The sequence below is a fragment of the Halichoerus grypus genome, chromosome 10 (assembly GCF_964656455.1).
Source record: "Halichoerus grypus chromosome 10, mHalGry1.hap1.1, whole genome shotgun sequence".
NCBI classification, from domain to species: Eukaryota; Metazoa; Chordata; class Mammalia; order Carnivora; family Phocidae; genus Halichoerus; species Halichoerus grypus.
In genome coordinates, this window is record NC_135721.1 from 58,941,540 (window position 1) to 58,957,260 (window position 15,721).

A 15,721-nucleotide genomic window follows, 5' to 3' on the forward strand; every position below is an offset into this window, starting at 1 on the left:
AGTAATGAGTTGTTTCTGATAGAGAAGTATTGTAGTGAAACATATGTTGGAAACTACTGGTGAAAATTGAAACCTGAAGGCTTATTTCCCTTTCAGAATTTTGGGAGATTAAGTGGGACAAGTGACCTCTCCTAGGATTCTAAATCATTTATAGCTAATACAATTAAAATAGAACTGTGGGGACTACAGTGTAATCTACATGTGTTCTACAGTGTTGCATATTGTCAACTCCTTACTTTAACCTTGCATTGCTGTAATGTTTCCGTTATTTATTTTCCAGAATGGTCTCCCCAGGTTATAATTTAAAAACTCAGATTGATTGTGTTCCTTTCTGTTAACTCATTAAATAACTTCAAAGTTTTTGACCTTAATTAGTTATTTCCTCTTGAGATTTTAATAGTACAAATATAACACAGACATAAAATACATGCACACATAAGTTTTTAAAAAATTTTTTAAATGTATGCAAGTACATATTATTGACAATAATTCAGAATATACAGGTGAACCTTCCCTCCCAGTCATAGGTGATTGCCATTGATAGTTTTGTGTATTATCTTACTAGATTTTTTTCATTGCATATGCTGGTGTTATGTTTTTATAGTTTAGAAAAGGTGTTTACTATATATATTTTCCCATTAGTTGATCATAATCAGAATTTAGTATGTTAAGCTTTTTGGGAACAAAAATTTTTGTTATATGAATTCTAGAGACACAGTTACCCGGTTTTGATATTCTGTAGATAGTGAGGAAGAACGCTAGTTGTTTTTTTTTTTTTTTTCATAATTTACTGTCATGCATTATTTCATTTGTTCCCCTTAAAGCCCTTTTAAAAGGTTCAAATTCCAAGTCAGACTTTAAAATTTCCATCCTAAACAGCTTTCCTTGAAGCTGTCCTGATTTCACCAGGGATAGCTATAGTTGCTGCTCTCTTCTTCTGCTCATGTGGCACATTCTATTACTTGTGTTACGGTTCTTACTATGTTACCTGCTATACTGGACTCACATCTCCAGGATGGGAATAGTGCTTATAACACTTAACAACAAAAGGGTTCCGATCTACAGAAGGGAGTCTCTAATTCTTTATTTATTTAAATTAGCAAATTATTTCTATTACATAGAACTATATAGAACATAAAGAACTCCCACTATATAGAAGAACTAGAACCTAAAAATTAAATACGTATTAATATCATGCACCTTGAAATGTTGCAAACCTCAGGATTTTTAATCTAGAATCTGTGCCCTGTATTCATTTTTTTCTCTATTTCAGGATGGTTGAGATATCTGCCACTGGTTGGCTTTTTTCCCCTTATGTCAGAAGCAAAAAATGTTTAAATCTTGATCACCCCAATGAACCATTGACATGTGTAATGTATTTTTTCACCCATAAAGAATTTATGGATCAGATATGAAGAATAGTTTTGCTTCTATATTTGTAAATTTTCTTTTATTTTTTTAAGTTGCTATTCTTAAGTTTGGTTATAAAATTCTGGTTTTCTAATACTGATATTTTTACAGTATATGATATTCCTTATCTTGTTATAGATAAAAAAGTAATTTGGAATCTTGGGTTAAAAGTACTTTCTTGTGTTTGAGTGTATTTAAATATTTTTTTTTAATGTTTTTGTTTTAAAGGTATTTCTTGTTCTTGTCCAAGGAACCAGTTTGATTCAGCGACTTATGTCTGTTGCTTATACGTATGATAATCTGGCTCCTAGGTATGAAGTTTTTACGCAATTTTTGTATGTATTTGTACCAAGAATATAATACTTGAAAACGTCATTTTGAAAAAATTTAAAGGTTAGGAGAAAAATTGTTAGGGTATCTTTAACTCTCATACTGTTCATCTTCATTTGTGTATTATCAACATTTTGCCAGTTTTACTGCATAATCATGAGTGTGCATTTTCTGTGTGTTTGTATGCACATATTTATTTACATATCTTCCTGAATTTTGTGAGAGTAAGTTTCAGATATGACCATTTACCAATAATACTTCGATACCAGGACATTTTCTTAATAATTTTGAGTAAAATATAGAAAGTTTCACATTGCTCTGATAGTGTTATTTAATGTATAGTCCACACTCAAATTCTCCCATTAATATTCTTTATAATACTTTTTTTTTTCCTGATCCAGGATCGTGTACTGCACTTAGTTGTTATTTCTTCCACTTCCTTTTATCAGGGATACTTCATTAGCCTTTCTCTCATGATATTGACATTTCTGAGTACTTCAGGCCAGTTCTTCTATAAAGCATCTTTCAGTTTAGGTTTTCTGATTCTAGCAATTTTAATTGTTCTTCATGATTAAATGCAGATGATGTATTTTTAGCAGGAGTACTCCATGAGTAATGTGTCTTTCCCAATACATCCTGCTGATGTCAATTGGTCCCATTATTAGTGATACTAATTTTTATTAGTTTATGTGGTTTCCTGCAGGTTTCTCTCCAATAATGTTGCTGATTTTTCCTAATTAAAAGTGACCCGTCGGAAGCTGCTCTTCATAAAACTTTCGTTCATTGATTTTTAGCATTCAGTGATGATTCTTGTCTGCATTAAACATTAGGTTGTATTTGTAAAGTAGTGATTTTCTGGCTCTTAACCATTCCTTTTATGTTTATTGGTTGACATTATATTATGAGGAAGAGCTTTCTCTTCCTCCCTTTTAGTTAGTATCAGTTTGAATTCATGTGGATTTTTTTTTTCCACTCAATTTGTTGTAGTTCATGACTAATAATTACTATTCACTTTACTCAAATTATACCTGAGTTGGCCTCCTCAAGCTTGTTCATGTGTCCTTTTGACAAATCCTTATTATTTGTGGTGGAAGGGAAGAGAGGAGTCCTTTTTTATTTTTCCTGTCACTCTAAGATCTTCAAGGCATGTAGTTTCCCTGCCTTAGTCCTGGAATCAGCCATTTCTTTAAGAAGCCCTAGTTCATGTGGTGGGAAACTTCCAAAAATACGGGCTCTTGGTGGACTCATTGCTACTGAGGTTTCCTTGCTTCTAGGCCCTTGGTGGACAGAGCTGGAAATACGTGTATGTGAATATAGTTTGAGCATGTAATAATCCCATTTATTTGGGCTACAGTAGAGATTAAAAAAATAATGTATGAAATTTTGATACTGAAATTCAAGTGTGATAATTGCTGACTGATACATAGGAACCTGACTGTATGCCTTAAATAATCACATAAGTTATGTTAAAGTGTGTAAAATTAATTTCTATGTATTCTGTAGGTGTTCTGTTGGGCTGAAATTTGCCATTATACTTAAGTGATTTATGAAGCTAATGTAAACACGTTTGAAAGTGCTTGACCTTATTTGTGGCTAATAGCTAATAGCTGTTTTTAGATGCTTTTAAAAGTCACCTTCATAGGCAGTGGTTGCATATAAATAGCATGATTATTTTAAGATTATTTATTTTATAATTTACCTTTCTTTTGTCTCTGTCTCAGTTGAATTCACATTCATTATTTGATCAATATCTGCTTTACCCCACTAGACTCTAAGTTCTATATGAACAATATCTCATTTTTCTCACCATGGTATTTTTAGTGCCAGGCACCTTATCTCATTGTTTGTAAAACTTATGAATGGACAGCGTGTAGAAACGAAGAAAGTACTGTAAACATGCCTTTGATTTGTATGATAAAATACATTTTATACCCCAACCACCAATTAACTCTCCAGTTAAATAATTCTTAACTTTTCCTCTGGGTCCTCCCTAACCCACACTCTACTATCCCACATGCCATGATATATTTGAGTTAACAAGGCCATTCAGTAACTGTTTTAGTTTGCTTTTATTTCTTGTGAATCAAGATATGTTCACTTGACTTTGTTAACCTCACACAAGGAAAAAAAATGTGCAGGTTTGATACCAGCTACTGCTGTTCAAGTTGGTTCACTCTGTGGCAATTCTTGTTTTTCATTCTACCAGTTCCATTCTTCAAAAACTTTTTACCATCTTTGTAATGTGAGCCCCCTCCTCCTGCCCCCCATTCCTGTTTTTATCTCTGTGCCTGTTCATGCACCGTTATCTTTTCCTTAGGTCCCACCTTGATTCATATGGTGCCAGGTTTATATCAATTAAGGCAGCTAGAGCATACTTTTTGCCTATGTTATCAAAAAATCTTTTTTTTTTTTTTTTTAATAAAGATTTATTTGAGAGAGCGTGTGTGCACGAGCAAGAGCTGAGGGGAGGGGCAGAGGGAGAAGCAGACTCCCAGCTGAGCAGGGAGCCTGAGGCAGGGCTTGATCCCGGGACTCTAGGATCATGACCCGAGTCGAAGGCAGATGCTTAACTAACTGAGCCCCCAGGTGCCCCATCAAAAATCTTCTAATGCTACATATTTAAAAGGTAGATGGGTAGGTTGTTGGTAAAGTTGGTTATACCAATATGATAATAACTGAACATGAAATATGGACACGTATGTGATTTTACAAGTTTTAACTTCTTAGTACTAAATTTTTACTTTTATTTTTTTAAAGATTTATTTGAGAGAGAGAGAAAGCACGCAAATGAGCGTAGGGAGTGGGGAAGGAGAGGGAAAGAGAATCTTAAGCAGACTACGTGCTGAGGACAGAGCCCGATGCAAGGCTCAGTTTCACTACCCTGAGATCAGACCTGAGCTGAAACCAAGAGTGGGATGCTTAACTGATTGCACCACCCAGGTGCCCCAGTACTTTTTACTTTAAATCAATAATGTGGATGAATCTTGCTTTTTGAGATTTTGAAAGGTGTTTTGTTAATTGTAACAAAGTGAGGATGCTAGAGATCAGTGCTTTTCTTTTTTTAAACAATTTATTTGTAAGACAGATAATCCCCATTTATTGGTTTTGTTAAAATGAAAGTTTTTAATACTTTTCTTTAAATTGAAGTAATACATTTTCCACTGAAGTAACTGAATGTGTGGAGAAAAACGAATGTAAAATAATACAGAATTAAATTAGTTTTCTCTACTTTTTAGTAATTTGCTTTTAACCATTTCTGAGAGAAATTGGCATTAACAGTACTAAAGGAAGGGCATTGTGTGTCAGTGTATGATTTTATTTTTAAAATTAGAAGTCTGAAGTTTAGAATCTAAACCATTACAACCTTTCTGTTTGTAATACACACATCTCGAATAATTAAATCTTTTTTTTTATAAGATTTTATTTATTGATGTGAGAGAAAGTGGGAGAGAGAGAGTGTGAGCATGAGCAAACAGAGGGAGGAGAGGCAGAGGGACAAGCAGACTCCACACTGAGCACAGAGCCCAATGTGGGGGGCTCAGTCGCATGACCCTAAGATCAGGACCTGAGCTGAAACCAAGTTGGATGCTTAACTGACTGAGCCACTCAGCTCACCCATCATGAGCACTTCTTGGTTCACTTATTTCAATCAATACTGTATTCACTCAGATATTGTTAAATCTGAGCAGTCAAATGGATTGGTTTGTAATATTTTACCAGTGTTTCTTTAAAAGATAAAGACCATAGGAAACATATTTTTCTTAAAATTTATTCTCTATTTATGGAGGGTACATTGTGTAAACTTTAAAGGATAAGTGGTAATAAATTGAGTCATTAATATTTTATTGCTAAAATTAATTAGTGGTGGTGGATTTTTTTTTTTTTTACTTTACAGAGTTTTGAAAGCTCAGTCCGATCACAGGTCTAGGCATGAAGGTAAGTAAGGGTTCCACAAAGTTAATTTTTAATAGAGATTTGCATAATTAGATAGTATTTAATAATGAACATTGTGTTTTCTTTACAGCACAAGTCTTATAGTCATACTTTTTTCTAATTTCTCTTTAGTTTCACATTATTCAATGTGGCTCTTGGTGAGTTGGGCACATTGCTGTTCTTTAGTGAAATCTAGCCTTGCTGATAGTGACCATTTACAAGATTGGTTAAAGAAATTGACTCTCCTTATTCCTGAGGTAAGATAAAGATTGAAAATCGGTACTATTATTCTTCATATTTTTTTACATTATTTGCATTGATAATAAAAAAAGAGCTAATGGAAACAAATGGACATGATTCCATAAATATGTCCCATTATCTGGAATGTACTTATTAAACATTTTCAGATCTACAGTGTTTTGAACTTCGTACACTTAAATGTGAATGTTAAGAGGCTCTTAACCATAGGAAACAAATTGAGGGTTGCTGGAGGGGAGGGGAGTGGAGGGATGGATAACTGGGTGATAGGCATTAAGGAGGGCATGTGATGTAATGAGCACTGGGTGTTATATGCAACTGATGAATTACTGAACTCTACCCCTGAAACTAATACTATATGTTAATTGAATTTAAATAAAATGCAAAAAATTGTGAATATTAAATAGTCTAGAGCATTCATATTTTTCTTTTTCTGAAATAAAACCATACTTATTTTGCTTTGGAGTTTTGAAAATTTTTTTCTGGGAAGGACTAGAGTGGTTTTTTTGGTAATTTATGTTTTAGAGGAAGCTTCTTTTCCTTTTTCTATTAGAGTGTATCCTTAGACACAAGAGATAAGTCAAATATATTTTTATTCCAATGTGAACACTAAAGTCAGTCATACTCTTGCTAAAACACTTAGCCACTAGTTAAAATAGTTACATCTTTTTTAGGCAGCATTATCTTAGTACATTTAAGCTCTGAGTTGAATGCATATGTATTCTTGTTCTGGCTGTGTCACAGGTAATGATTGTGACATTTGGGCAAGTCCTGTAGAAACTAAAATGTTTTGGTATAAGTACTTTCTAAATTGCTTCTTGTTCCGAAAATATTTTATCCTCTTACTTAGTTTTGTAAATAAATTATTATGAATATCCTCTCCTTTGTTCCTTTTGTATTTGTTGTTATTGTTATGTTTATTTGGTTTTCTTCATGTCCATATTTGGGAATTTCTAACATGTTTCTACATAGTACTGTATACTTTGGAGGTACTTTATTTGATCAGATTTATGTGCATGGGTATATGATCAGAACATTGCATTTAAAAAAATATTACTAAAGAAACTGTGTAACATGTTATTTCTGCTGACATTGATTTTAAAGATTAACTTTTTAATACTTAACTCACACTATCTTTGGAACTTGCTTTTTCATTTAGACTGCGGTCCGTCATGAGTCTTGCAATGGTCTTTATAAGTTATCTCTGTCAGGGCTGGATGGAGGAGACTCAATCAATCGTTCTTTTCTGTTATTGGCTGCTTCAACATTGTTGAAATTTCTTCCTGATGCTCAAGCACTCAAACCTATCAGGGTAAGATTTTACTGTGTTTAGGAGTGGTTTCTATTTCTGCAATTTTCTTTGCCCCAAGTTTTTATCATTGTATTACATACTTGCAGTAATTTTGAGTACTTGTTTACTGTATGTAGTTTTTACCAAGAGAATAGTTAATACAGTTTGTAAAGTGACAGCATTGTGGACATATTGTGTCCATGTTACACCTAGGAATGGAGTTTTGGAAATAGCATTTGTTCTAACTAAAATTGAATGATAAAAACATCGTAAGTGTAGCTTTCTTCTCATTCAGTCACACAGATTTTTTTTTAATCTTTATGATACTCTGAATTTTGAATTTCCTTTCCTGCTCCAGTGTATATACTACCTTGTAAAAAAGCCTTCTACCACATAATAAATTCAGAGCTCATTAAGTAAATTCTACTAATCCCAGAAATATGATGCATTGTAGGATTTACTTTTTTCTCCTCCGTGTTTGTCATCAAGTATGTAAGATATGTAATGTGTTTATTATGTTTTAGATTTCAAAACTATAATAGACCATTGCATTTGGGTAGATTTATATATACTTATGCTCTGTAGGTTTCTTTTGTTGACACACATTTTCATTGAATTCTTCGTTTCTGTCACGTTATTTAACATTATATGTTACTCATGTAATGACTTTTCCGAGTGGGTTATAAGAAATTTGAGGGTAATACTTTATACTATTCACTTATGGGCCTAGTTATTCTAATTTTATAGAAGCTAGAAGTGTTCTTCCCATTTTTTGTTAAATTTTGAATACTGTTTGTATAGAGATTTAATTTTTTCATAAGGTCTGTAGTTTCTTAAATGTATTATAATTTTAGGTTATTCCCCTTTTTAAAATGTTTTCACAAAGTTAAAAAAATTTTTTTTTTAATAGATAGATGATTATGAAGAAGAACCAATGTTAAAACCTGGATGTAAAGAGTATTTTTGGTTGTTGTGCAAATTAGTGGACAACATACATATAAAGGATGCTAGTCAGGTATGTTCAGAAAATTATACATTAACTTGTATGGTGTTGGATGGATCATGCTCATGTATGTTTATGACTTTATATAAGCCCTTATTTTTGAGGGCATTTTTTATCATTCTCTAAGGGTTGAAAATGCCATAATTATTTTACTGTAGTTGGACCTTTTTGTTTTGCTCTAAATTCCTTTTTTCTTTTTACTTTGACCTTTGTTGAAATGTCTTCATCTGGTACCTATAAGTAATTTCCTATTTCTTCTGAGTAAGATTTGTAGATATAAAATGTTACTTGGAATGTGAAATTTGGACTTTAAATGTAAATACACAGTGTTTTGTAATAGCATATGGGTTTGGAGTTTTGGATATGTAAAATAAAATTGCAATTCAAATAGAATTTATTTTAAGGTTAAGAAACTATTAACTTACTGATCTACTAATTTTCTTAGACTAAAATAGTTTCAAATAGATGTTTAAAATAAGTTAATTTCGAAGACAAACTTGCCACGTAAGTTTTTTCTCCTTCATAAACCGAGTAAGCTGAAATGCATCAAAAAATGAGAAACACTTTAAGAAGATACATTTAGATATTTAGGAAATATTTTCTCTTTTTTAAATGTATTTTAATCCAAGGGTGCCTGCCTGGCTCAGTCAGTACAGCATGCAACTCTTGATTTTGGGGTTGTAAATTCAAGCCCCATAGTGGGTGTAGAAATTACTTAAAAAGTCTTAAAAAAATATTTTAATTCAAGTGCATTTTATATACTTTACAGTTTAAAAAATCCTATAGTATTTGCACTTTCTACTTTTAAGGAGCAGTGTACATTGAATTCTTAAAGTACTTTTCATTTGAGAAATAGTTACAAATATTGAATGTGTTTTACTTGATTATTCATGAAATATTGATGTCAGATAACCATTGATTTTTTTTTTTTTTTAATCTTGGGTTACCCATTTAAGGTAGGAATCTAATATTGCTTGCTTGCCAGTCAGCATCATTTTTTCTTAGAGATACAAATTTCTTTGAGAATTCTCTTAAGTTTTGTGAAATGTTTCAGTTTGTTGCTCAGTTATAATGAAAAGTTAAATTTTTTGGAACTGTACCTTTAAATTTATTTATTTTTTTGAGATCAAGAGCACATGCACCAGTGAGGTGGACGCAGGTGGGGAGAGGGGCAGAGGGAGAGGTAGAGAGAGAATCTTAATGCGGGGCTGAATCTCATAACTCTGAGATCATGACCTGAGCTGAAACCAAGGGTTGTACACTTAACCACTGAGCCACCAGACAGCCCCTCCCCCTTAAATTTATTTTTTAAAGCCTAGTTTAAAGGTGGTGTTAAAAACAAACCTTAGTGGGGCACCTGGATGGCTCAGTCGTTAAGCGTCTGCCTTCGGCTCAGGTCATGATCCCAGGGTCCTGGGATCGAGCCCCGCATCGGGCTCCCTGCTTGGCCGGGAGCCTGCTTCTCCCTCTCCCACTCTCCCTGCTTGTGTTCCCTCTCTCGCTGTGTCTCTCTCTGTCAAAAAATAAATAAAAGCTTTAAAAAAAAACAAACCTTAGTGGGCAAATTGACTGGTAATGCGAACTATATCTCAATAAAATTGTTAGAGAAAATAAAACAACAAACCTTTGTATCTCCTCCATACATTACTATGACTATCATAATTTATTACTGACATGCCATGGATTTTTTTTTTTTTTAAGATTTTCTTTACTTAATTTGAGAGAGAGTTAGCGAGAGAGAGAGCGCGCGCAAAGCCAGGGGGTGAGGCAGAGGGAGAGGCAGACTCCCCACTGAGCAGGGAGCCCAATGCGGAGCTCAATCCCAGGACCCCAGGATCATGACCTTAGCCGAAGGCAGACGCTTAACTGACTGAGCCACCCAGGCATACCCCATGGATTCTTTTTTAAAGGACTATCAATGATGAGTTTATAGCTATCAAAGAGTAGCTGTATTATTTATAATTTAATTAGTATGTTAATGAATTTGGGAGAACCAAATTCTTATTACTTACAGGGGAAGGATATTTTTTGTTTTAGTAATCTCTGCCTACTAAACACTTTGAATTTTGTATTTTCTCTTTGTATTAAGACCACACTCCTTGACTTAGATGCTTTGGCACGACATTTGGCTGACTGTATTCGAAGGTAAAATTTGATGTGGAATTGACAATTTTATCGTTGAGGAAACATAAAGGACATAAGTATGTGAACTATCTTGTTTTGCTTGTGTTCTTTTTTGTAGCAGGGAAATCCTTGATCATCAAGATGGTAATATAGAAGATGATGGCCTTACAGGACTTCTAAGGCTTGCAACAAGTGTTATTAAACACAAACCACCCTTTAAATTTTCCAGAGAAGGACAGGTAGGTATTAAGACATCTAAATGTCTGTATGAAATATGATTGAAATTTTTTTTGTTGTTGCATTGTATGTGGGTACTTTAAATTTTCTTAAATGTGCAAACATAAAGCTTGCTAGAACTTTATTGTTGGTAGGAAAAGAGAACACTGAATAAAATGAACCCTAGAAATATTAACGCTAAGCTTATATGCAGAAAAAATTTTAATTCCTATGACTTGTAAATAGAAAGGCAACCTCTACTACAATTTCTGTAGGGTTGACTATTTTGAATTAATAATTTACAGAGAATTAATAAGTAGTCATAGAGTACCTGTCTGTTTTCATGTTTTAGAAGCCCATTTGACATGAAATCTGTGAATATTTGATAACACCTAAGCACTCTATACCCATAAATGCCTAATTACTCTTCAGATTAAGTTATTTACTCTGCCATTAGCACTTTTGTCATTGCCTGCATTGAGGGAGTTAGTTTTGGTTTGGAGGGTTGTTTTCTTGAGGTCACTAATTGTGGTAGGAAACACAGGAATAACCAGAAGGATGGAAGATAATCCTCAAGGGCATAGAGTTCGGGATTCTGGAGATAAACTTAAGGTGACAGTCTTAACTGTCTTAAATCTGTACTACTTCCCCTATTTGACAAAGCCCCTTTTTGTGCTATTTTTCTAGGTCCTTTTTGAATTTTTCCTATACTCACTGGGAATAATTTGATTTAGTTTTGCTGGTTGAAGTACTATGTTACATAAGCCAGTATATAACTTTTATTCTAAAATATAATATATTGATTTCTTTGATAACATATTGTAATGTGAAAATCATTGTAAAAAAAGAAATTTTTAGATAGTGCAAAGAGAAGATCCCCATATAGTTTGATTTCCCATGATGCTTAGGTGATGGATGACCTTCCAGGAGTTTCCGTAGATACATTAAATACTTAGGTATATCATTTATATTACATAAATACCATTTTGTGATCTGCTTTTTTTATTTAAAAAAATGAATACACTAAAAATATATTTCAAAAAATAAATACATAAGGAGGGAAACAATATTTTTATTGACATTTATGTTGTTACTGGTTGTAAAAAAAAAGCAACTGCAGGGAACATCATCTTTGCACCCCTGTCCCATTATATACTCCTATTCTTTTTTTTTTTTTTTTAAAGATTTTTTTTTTATTTATTTATTTGAGAGAGAGAGAATGAGAGAGAGCACATGAGAGTGGGGAGGGTCAGAGGGAGAAGCAGACTCCCTGCCGAGCAGGGAGCCTGATGCGGGACTCGATCCAGGGACTCCAGGATCATGACCTGAGCCGAAGGCAGTCGCTTAACCAACTGAGCCACCCAGGCGCCCCTATATACTCCTATTCTTAAAAGTAAATTTGATTGGGCGCCTGGGTGGCTCAGTCGGTTAAGCGACTGCCTTCGGCTCAGGTCATGATCCCAGTGTCCTGGGATCGAGCCCAACATCGGGCTCCCTGCTCCGCAGGAAGCCTGCTTCTCCCTCTCCCACTCCCCCTGCTTGTGTTCCCTCTCTCGCTCTCTCTCTCTGTCAAATAAATAAATAAAATCTTAAAAAAAAAAAAAAAGATTTTACTTATTTGTCAGAGAGGGAGAGAACAAGCAGAGGGAGAAGCAGACTCCCTGCTGAGCAAGGAGCCCGATGCGGGACTTGATCCCAGGACCCTGGGATCATGACCTGAGCCTAAGGCAGATAGATGCTTAACCGACTGAGCCACCCAGGCGTCCCCAGGATAAATTTTTTTTTCTTTTTTTTAAGTAGAAAAGTAAAGGAAACCTTTAAGTCCTAGAAAAGAATATGAGTAAAAATAAAGTGATAGGAACCACTGGATATGTGTAGGAAGTTCAGGGATTAGTTCAGCTTGACTTGAGTTTGAAAAAGTATAGGAGGTAACTTTGGGAAGCTAGATATGGTCATCTCTTTTTTTTTTTTTTTTTTTAAAGATTTTATTTATTTGACACAGAGACATAGCTAGAGAGGGAACACAAGCGGGGGGAGTGAGAGAGGGAGAAGCAGGCTCCCCGCCGAGCAGGGAGCCTGATGCGGGGCTCGATCCCAGGACCCCGAGACCATGACCCGAGCCGAAGGCAGACGCTCAACGACCGAGCCACCCAGGCGCCCCTAGATATGGTCATCTCTTGAGTTCACAGGAAATTATTTTTATATGTACATGCAGTAAAACAAAAGCATTACTTTTGTAATTTAAAAAAGGGAGTCCTTAAAGTGTTTGATCCAGTCAAATAACATCAGGAATGTGCATTAGCAAAATACCTGGTGACAGATTAAGAGCCAGCAGAGTACAGTAGTCTTCAAACTTTTATTGCTCACATAGTCTTGTGCTCGCTTCGGCAGCACATGTACTGAAATATTGCTCACATAGTCTTTAAAGAATTTTGGGAAACGTAGGTGTCCTCACACAGATTTTTAGACTTTAAAACATTTCTAGATTTTTCAACTCTATTTTTTAAATTTTGTTTTAAGTTTTTATTTTAGTTCTAGTTAGTATACAGTGTTATATTACTTTCAAGTGTACAGTATAGTGATTCAGCAATTCCATGTTTCATTTATTGCTCATCACAAGTACACTCCTTAATCCCCATCAACTCTGTATTTTTAAAGAATATAATTTCCAGGAATTTGTTAAAACTGAAAAAAATATTTAAAAAACATAATTAATGTAAAAAATACTGTGACCTCACAGTGTTGTCCAGAATTTCTTCTGTTTTTAATTATCATTACATTACATTTATTTGGATATGGGCAATCAAAGCAACCTAAATATACTTTTTTTCATATACACAGCAAACTTTAAGTAAAAGCTCTTTTTAGTAACATTTTATAGAAGGAAATGTGTATCTTCATCAAATGTCAAAAGTCCATCTTCTAGTTAAAAGTAGTTGGCAGTCTATAGCAATAATTTTGTCAAGCTTTCTGTTTACATTTTTTCAGTCTCAAAAATAGAAGGAACTATATTCTTGATATATTTTTATAGAGTCTGTTGTTTTGCAATTTGATTAGTAAGAACAGAATGGGTTTAGGATGTCTCATTTTTCTCTGAAACTTTTTCTTATAGTTTTCTTTCATTTCTTTGTTATATCTGGGTCGAAGTTGTTTCAGCATGGTTGTCGCTTTACATGATTGTAGAGATTTCCTTCTCATGTGTGGGGTGACAAGTAAGTCATGTAAGTCTCGTAAGTCATCCTCTCAGGAGGTGAAGAATTCCCAAAGGGGACTTTTCTTAAAAGACTCAAATTCTCAGACTCGAAGGTCAGCAAGAAAGCAGTGAGCCCAGTTGACTCTGTGGATACTGGCATGTTTTGTTCACCAGCCTCAGAGTTGTTGAGGGTCTTCTTTGTATTCCACGTCTGATCACCAAGTAATGTTAACCTTAAAAAACAAAACTGCCAGTTATTTTACCAGCAAAAATGGGTTTATTTGTGAATAGCAGAGACTCGCAACCCAGGGCATGTACTCTTCTGCAGAACCATAGGCAAGTCCAAATATACCTTAAGTTTTGCCAGAGAAGTATGAAACATTAAAATGAAATTTAGTTGAAAATGAATGTATTAACAAGAAGGATGGGCCTTTTAAAATTAATTCATATAGTTATAGGTGGATATTACTTGTTAATGAGGTCGAATGTGTGTTCATTAATTCTCTTCCTACTTTATATTTTTATTTATTTATTAATTTTTTAAAAAAAGATTTTATTTATTTGACAGAGACACAGCGAGAGAGGGAACACAAGCAGGGGGGTTGGGGGAGGGAGAAGCAGGCTTCCTGCTGAGCAGGGAGTCCGATGTGGGACTCGATCCCAGGACCCTGGGATCGTGACCTGAGCCGAAGGCAGATGCTTAACGACTGAGCCACCCAGGCGCCCTTTACTTTATATTTTTATAATGTAGATTCTGGGAAACCTTATTTACATAATGGAAATGTAAACTTTGTTCACATGTTTACAGTGGAAATGGAAGTTTTATTTTAACAGTGTTATTTAATCTTTGAATTTCTTCTGAATTACATGTTAAAAATCACACTGATCTATTATCAGAAACTATTTTTAGTATTCTCTCAGCAGTTTGAGGTTCTTTTTTCTGTGAAGTATACCAGAATGGTTTTACCATTATTTATCAAATGGACATATTGTGGGGCACCTGGGTGGTTCAGTCGGTTGAGCGTCTGACTCTTGGTTTCGGCTCAGGTCATGATCTTAGAGTCATGGGATTGAGCCCTGTGTCAGACTCCATGCTCAGTGGGGAGTCTGCTTGCGATTCTTTCTCAAACAAATCTTTTAAAAAATGGACATATTAATATATAGGTTATCCTTTTACTTAGAGATACCTGCTTTTCTGGTAAACTCAGTAAGGAAAATTTAATATTGTTCATTTCATTATGCTTTTACCAACCTGATATTTCTGATAAAGTGTTTTTATCTTATCATAGGTTTTAAATATATTTTATCAAAGCTTTGGAGCTATGGAAACTTAGCTCATTCAATTTCTGGTTCTAAACCGATGGGCAAAAGATAGTTCATTTTATTTATTTTTTATTTTTCTAGAGTGGGGGAGGGGCAGAAGGAGAGGGAGAGAATCTTAAGCAGGCCCCACGTTAACCAGGTACCCCCATGATATTTCATTTTAAACTAGTTATTAGCCGGTTCCATTTTTTTTTTTTTTAGTTTGACTTTAATTTCTAGCTGAAGTAAATGTGTTATCTTGTATCTCCAAGACACATCATCTAATCTCTGAATTCTAAGATAGGCAAGACAGACTTATCAGTCTATCAGCTATATGAAGTAGACCCTATTCACTTTCCATATTTCTTAGCCAAACTTACTTTTCATTGCAAAATCAGGACTTTGTACTTTCTTTGACAATAGTGAGATGTCATTAATGGGAAAATATTTCAAATTGTCCTTTATTTGGTACCTGTGTCATAGGTTCCAAAGACCATCCCCAGGTTCAGTGATTGACTGGAAGGGCTCAAAGGACTCAGCATGTAGTTGTACTAGTGGCTAAGATTTGTTACAGCAAAATAATACAAAATGAAGTCAGTGACAAAAAAGACAGCATCCAGCTGAATCTGGTGGAGACTAGGTGCATGCTTTTAAGAGTCCT

At 34.4% G+C, this 15,721-nt stretch overlaps 1 protein-coding gene across 9 annotated transcripts in view; it reads left to right on the top strand.

Annotated features, from left to right (window-relative positions):
- USP34 (ubiquitin specific peptidase 34) overlaps positions 1-15,721 on the top strand; it is a 256,698-nt gene that overhangs the window by 177,995 nt on the left and 62,982 nt on the right. For all 9 annotated transcript variants that reach the window (XR_013441778.1, XR_013441777.1, XM_036083556.2 and 6 more), the window contains 7 exons: positions 1,639-1,721; positions 5,636-5,676; positions 5,806-5,930; positions 7,091-7,243; positions 8,133-8,237; positions 10,315-10,370; positions 10,468-10,588. Coding sequence is in view for 7 of the 9 variants with exons in the window: in XM_036083556.2 (XP_035939449.2) it covers positions 1,639-1,721; positions 5,636-5,676; positions 5,806-5,930; positions 7,091-7,243; positions 8,133-8,237; positions 10,315-10,370; positions 10,468-10,588 (684 nt within the window). In the remaining 2 variants the exon portion in view is untranslated. The remainder of the gene's footprint in view (positions 1-1,638; positions 1,722-5,635; positions 5,677-5,805; positions 5,931-7,090; positions 7,244-8,132; positions 8,238-10,314; positions 10,371-10,467; positions 10,589-15,721) is intronic.